General features: G+C 68.4%; 1 protein-coding gene across 1 annotated transcript in view; it reads right to left on the minus strand.

Annotated features, from left to right (window-relative positions):
• Positions 1-302: 302 nt before the first annotated feature.
• The window catches only part of FGFR4 (fibroblast growth factor receptor 4), a 5,367-nt gene continuing 1,467 nt past the window's right edge, over positions 303-4,202 (minus strand). Inside the window, exons 4-15 of the mRNA XM_019505946.1 lie at positions 3,893-4,083; positions 3,447-3,585; positions 3,147-3,340; positions 2,895-3,040; positions 2,659-2,780; positions 2,422-2,532; positions 2,051-2,241; positions 1,688-1,810; positions 1,540-1,610; positions 1,163-1,300; positions 977-1,082; positions 303-824 (exon numbers count right to left, since the gene is read on the minus strand). Of these exons, the coding sequence (XP_019361491.1) occupies positions 678-824; positions 977-1,082; positions 1,163-1,300; positions 1,540-1,610; positions 1,688-1,810; positions 2,051-2,241; positions 2,422-2,532; positions 2,659-2,780; positions 2,895-3,040; positions 3,147-3,340; positions 3,447-3,585; positions 3,893-4,083 (1,679 nt within the window). The 3' untranslated portion in view covers positions 303-677. The remainder of the gene's footprint in view (positions 825-976; positions 1,083-1,162; positions 1,301-1,539; positions 1,611-1,687; positions 1,811-2,050; positions 2,242-2,421; positions 2,533-2,658; positions 2,781-2,894; positions 3,041-3,146; positions 3,341-3,446; positions 3,586-3,892; positions 4,084-4,202) is intronic.

Genomic DNA, 4,202 nt, shown 5'->3' on the forward strand with positions numbered 1-4,202 from the left:
ACAGCACGCTCATGCCTGGGTGTAGACCCTGTCCCGAGCGCCAGGACTGCGAACAGGGCCCAGCCCTTGGCTGCGCCGCACTACATGCATGCACCAGCCCTGGAGACCAGCCCTTTCCTGGGGCATGGGGGGAGTGGGGGCAGCCCCACAGCAGCAAGGGGCAGCACAACCCCCTGCCACGGGGAGGGGGGACACCAGGCTACAAGGCCCTTAAGGAAACACGTTCGTGCTGCCCCTTGGAGAGGGGCTTTGGGGTCAGGCCCTCCAGCGCCTGCGGCCCCAAAACCGCCAGCACGAGGGTCTTACTCCAAAAAATAATTTATCGAGGCTGCCGGACGCACACAGATATAAAAATCCTCTGGGACATGAAGAGGGGGCCTGGGCCCACCAGTGAGAGGAGAGGCTCTGTAAAGTCCGTGGAGGGGGCAGGCAGCCCGCAGGGCCCGCACGCAGCTCCCCGGTGCCTGGCGCTGCCCCACGTGGACCCGCTCCCTCTGCTGTACCCAGGGGGGCAGCCCGGGCAGGAAGCAGGGGCATCACAGGGCAGCAGCGGAGAAGTCCTGTCCCTGGGGCAGCTGCTTGCAGTCCTCCTGGGAGCGCGCTGGGCCCCAGCGCTGGGTGGCACCAACCACCGGGCCCTGGTGCCATCAGCAGCTCTGCCAGGTGCTTGCAGGGCCTCATGTCCGGCCACCCGGGTAGGTGAAGAGGCAGGGCGCCAGGGGCAGGGGATCGTGGGTGAAGACGGAGTCGGAGGAGGAGCAGGTGCTGGTGGTGTCCTCACAGGAGGGCGAGTACTGCTCGAAGGGCATGGACAGGTCCAGGTACTGCGGGAGAGATGGGCATAAATGTGCGGGTGGAGCTGCAGCCCCACTGCCCCCATCCGAGGGGCCGAGCTGGGACCACGCGCACTCGCCCGGGGCCAAGCAGGTCCCGCCTGTGCCCCCAGAAGCCGCCCGCACCGCCCAGCCAGCCCTACCTCCTCGGAGACAGCGGCCAAGATCTTGTCCAGCGCCTCCACCAGCTGCTTGAAGGTAGGGCGCTGCGAGGGCACGGCGTGCCAGCACTCCCGCATCAGCATGTACCTGCGGGGGGGAGCCATCAGCCTGGGGGTCCCACACCCCTGCTCCCGGCTGCAGGGGACCCCAGCCCCGGAGCTACTCACAGCTCGTGCGTGCAGTTGGCCGGCTTGTCCATGCGGTGCCCTTCGCGCAGGAGCTTGAAGAGCTCCTCCACGGGGATGCCAGGGTAGGGTGACCCGCCCAGCGTGAAGATCTCCCACATCAGGATGCCAAATGACCACCTGCAATGCACCCGCCATCAGGGCTGGGGGAGGCCACGGCCATGGCCCAGGCGCGCCTCCCAGGTGCTTGTGGGGGGGACTCGGTCTCTGAGGGACGTGCCTGACAGTGTCCGTCCCACAGCCTCTGAGCCCACCCGCCTGGACAGGCACTCACTGCCTTTGGCCCCTACGGCCAGGGCAGTCCTGAGCACACGCCAGGCCTCGTCCGGCCCCATTGCTGCCCACACCACGGCACTCACACGTCGCTCTGGTGCGTGTACACACGGTCAAACAGGGCCTCTGGTGCCATCCACTTCACCGGCAGGCGGCCCTACAGGGACAGGCAGACCTCAGCCCCGTGCGCCAGCGCTGCCTGCTCCCAGACCCCTCCCTGGCCCCCACGCTCACGTTGCTTGTCTTCTTGTAGTAGTCGATGTCGTGGACGTCGCGGGCCAGCCCGAAGTCAGCAATCTTCATCACGTTCTCCTCTGTCACCAGCACGTTGCGGGCGGCCAGGTCTCGGTGGATGCACTGCAGCGAGATGGGCCCTCAGAGCGGGGGGCACCAGAGCAGCGCCTCTCCCTACCCCTGCCCCTGCCCCTGCCCAAAAGCCTCCCGCAAAGAGACAGGCCATAGCCCTGGCATCATGAGGGGCGCGGAGCCAGGCCTGACGGCCCCCTGGTGCACCCCCGCCTCATTGGGCGGCGTGAGCATGGCGCCCGGCCCCACCCCACAGACTCACTGCCACCCCCGAGCCAGACCAGGCCTCACCCGCTTGGACTCCAGGTACTCCATGCCGCGGGCCACCTGGTAGACGCAGGACACGAGGTCCTTGAAGGAGAGCTGCTCGTCAGGCGGGCGGGCGGCGTCGAAGGCGTAGTCAGGTGTGGGTGGGCGCCGGGCGCGCAGGAACTCACGCAGGTTCCCCTTGGCGGCAAACTCCACGATGACATACAGTGGCCCTGCGCGGCGTGGGGGCACCGGTCAGTGCCGTGGCCAGGCTGGGCACGTGGGCTCCAGCCAGCCTGACTGCACAGCCCTGCCCCTCCCCACCCCGTAGCGCTGAGCAGCTGCCTGTAGTGCTCTCCAGCCTCCGCACAGCAGTGCCCACGCCAGGGGAGCGGCCCCGCAGAGCCCCTCACCGTCCTGCGTGCAGACCCCCAGCAGGTTGATGATGTTCTTGTGTTTGTCCATCAGCTTCATCATCTCCATCTCTGAGATCAGGTCGGCCAAGTCCTTGTCCGTGGCGCTGTCTGGAGGGGTGTGAGAAGAGGGTCCCTGGGCTGGAGGCCTGGGCAGAGCCTGAGCTCCCCATGTGCATGCACACACATACACATGCATGCGCGCACACAGGCACGCACCCCAGAGGGCACCGGTACCTTTGAGCATCTTGACGGCCACCGTGACTGCTCTCTCGGGCTGGTCACGGTCGATGCCGTAGGCCTCTGCCCGCACCACCTGCCCGAAGCAGCCTTCCCCCAGGGGCTTGCTGAGTGCCAGCCTGTGGGACAGAGCATGGGACTGAGCCCTGGGGGCAAAGGAGAGGGCCCCAGCGTGGCCTGGACACAGCCCCAGACAGGGCATCCCCTTCCCCCCACCCCGCGGCCCCCCATACTTGTCACGGGGGAACTCCCACATGGAGTCCAGGGGCAGCTCGAGCTCCAGGACGCCGGTCAGCATCGGGGTGCAGCTGGACGACAGGCGGGTGACACGCATCAAGGATGTGCTGGACTTCCCCGAGGAGCTCGAGTCCAGCGAGAACTGCAGGGCAACCGTGGAGCCCATTACTGCCAGGCCTGGGGCAGGCGCAGGCCCTGCCCCCCCCGCCAGGTCCAGCCCCCCATGCCCACAGGGCGCCCGCACGCACCTGCCTCATGAGCGGGAACTTGGAGAGCTTGTGGACGGGCACGGGCTCCAGGGGCTGCTTGCTCGGCCGCGTCTGCATCCGGCACAGGACCATGATGACAGCCGCCATGACGACGGCCAGGGAGCCGGACGTGTAGATGATGATGTCGGTGGACTTGACCTCCGGGGCCTCCACCTCCCAGGCCCACTCCTCCTCTGGGCACAGCAAGCCTGCCGTCAGCCTGGGCTCCTGGGCCATGGCCGCCACCTCCCTGCCCCGGCCCGGCCCAGCCCGGCCCAGCCCAGGCCGGCCGGCCCGTACCTGGGAGCACGGTGAGCCAGGCCGACTGGTGGGACAGGCCAATGGAGTTCCCGGCCAGGCAGGTGTACTCGCCGGCGTCCTCCATGGAGACGTTGCGCAGATACAGCACCTCGATCCCCGAGCTGTTGATGTCGGCAGTCTGGGGGGCAGCAGCGCCAGGCTGAGCTCCAGGGTCAGCCCCCTCCCGAATGGGACCCAGGTCCAGGGAAGTCTCCCTGGCCCCCGGCCCCCACTGCTCTCGCCTTGCTCAGGGGCAGGACACGCGCAGCCCTGATTCTCCCGGGACCCCCAGCTCCACCTGTTCCCCTGGTGCCCAGCCGCCTCCTGCCGCTCCCCAGGGCCCTGCCTCAGGTGGGCTCAGCTGCTCAGGGCATCACGGGACTTGCCCAGCAGCGATCAGGCCTGGCCGGGTCCCCATGACGCCGCCGCGTCCCCTCCACTGGTACCTTGAGCACTTGGACGTAGGGGATGCCGTCGGGGCCGTAGCTGCTGCCGTTCAGCTTGATGTGCTTGAGCCACTGGATGTGGGGCTGCGCGTCGCTGTACACCTTGCAGAAGAACTCCACGTCGCTGCCAGCCTGGGCCGTGGTGTTGGCCGGCAGCCCGGCCTGCAGGATGGGCCTGTGCGGGGACCGCTCTGCCGGCGGCGCGGCTGCGTCAGCCAACGGCCCTGCCCCCCCGGCACCCGCCCGTGGAGCAGGGGCACCGTGGCCTGGGAAACCCCTGCCCCACAGAACCAGCCTCCCCACCCATCTG

Source organism: Gavialis gangeticus, unplaced genomic scaffold, assembly GCF_001723915.1.
Source record: "Gavialis gangeticus isolate Ggan-Ray unplaced genomic scaffold, GavGan_comp1, whole genome shotgun sequence".
Classification (NCBI taxonomy): domain Eukaryota; kingdom Metazoa; phylum Chordata; order Crocodylia; family Gavialidae; genus Gavialis; species Gavialis gangeticus.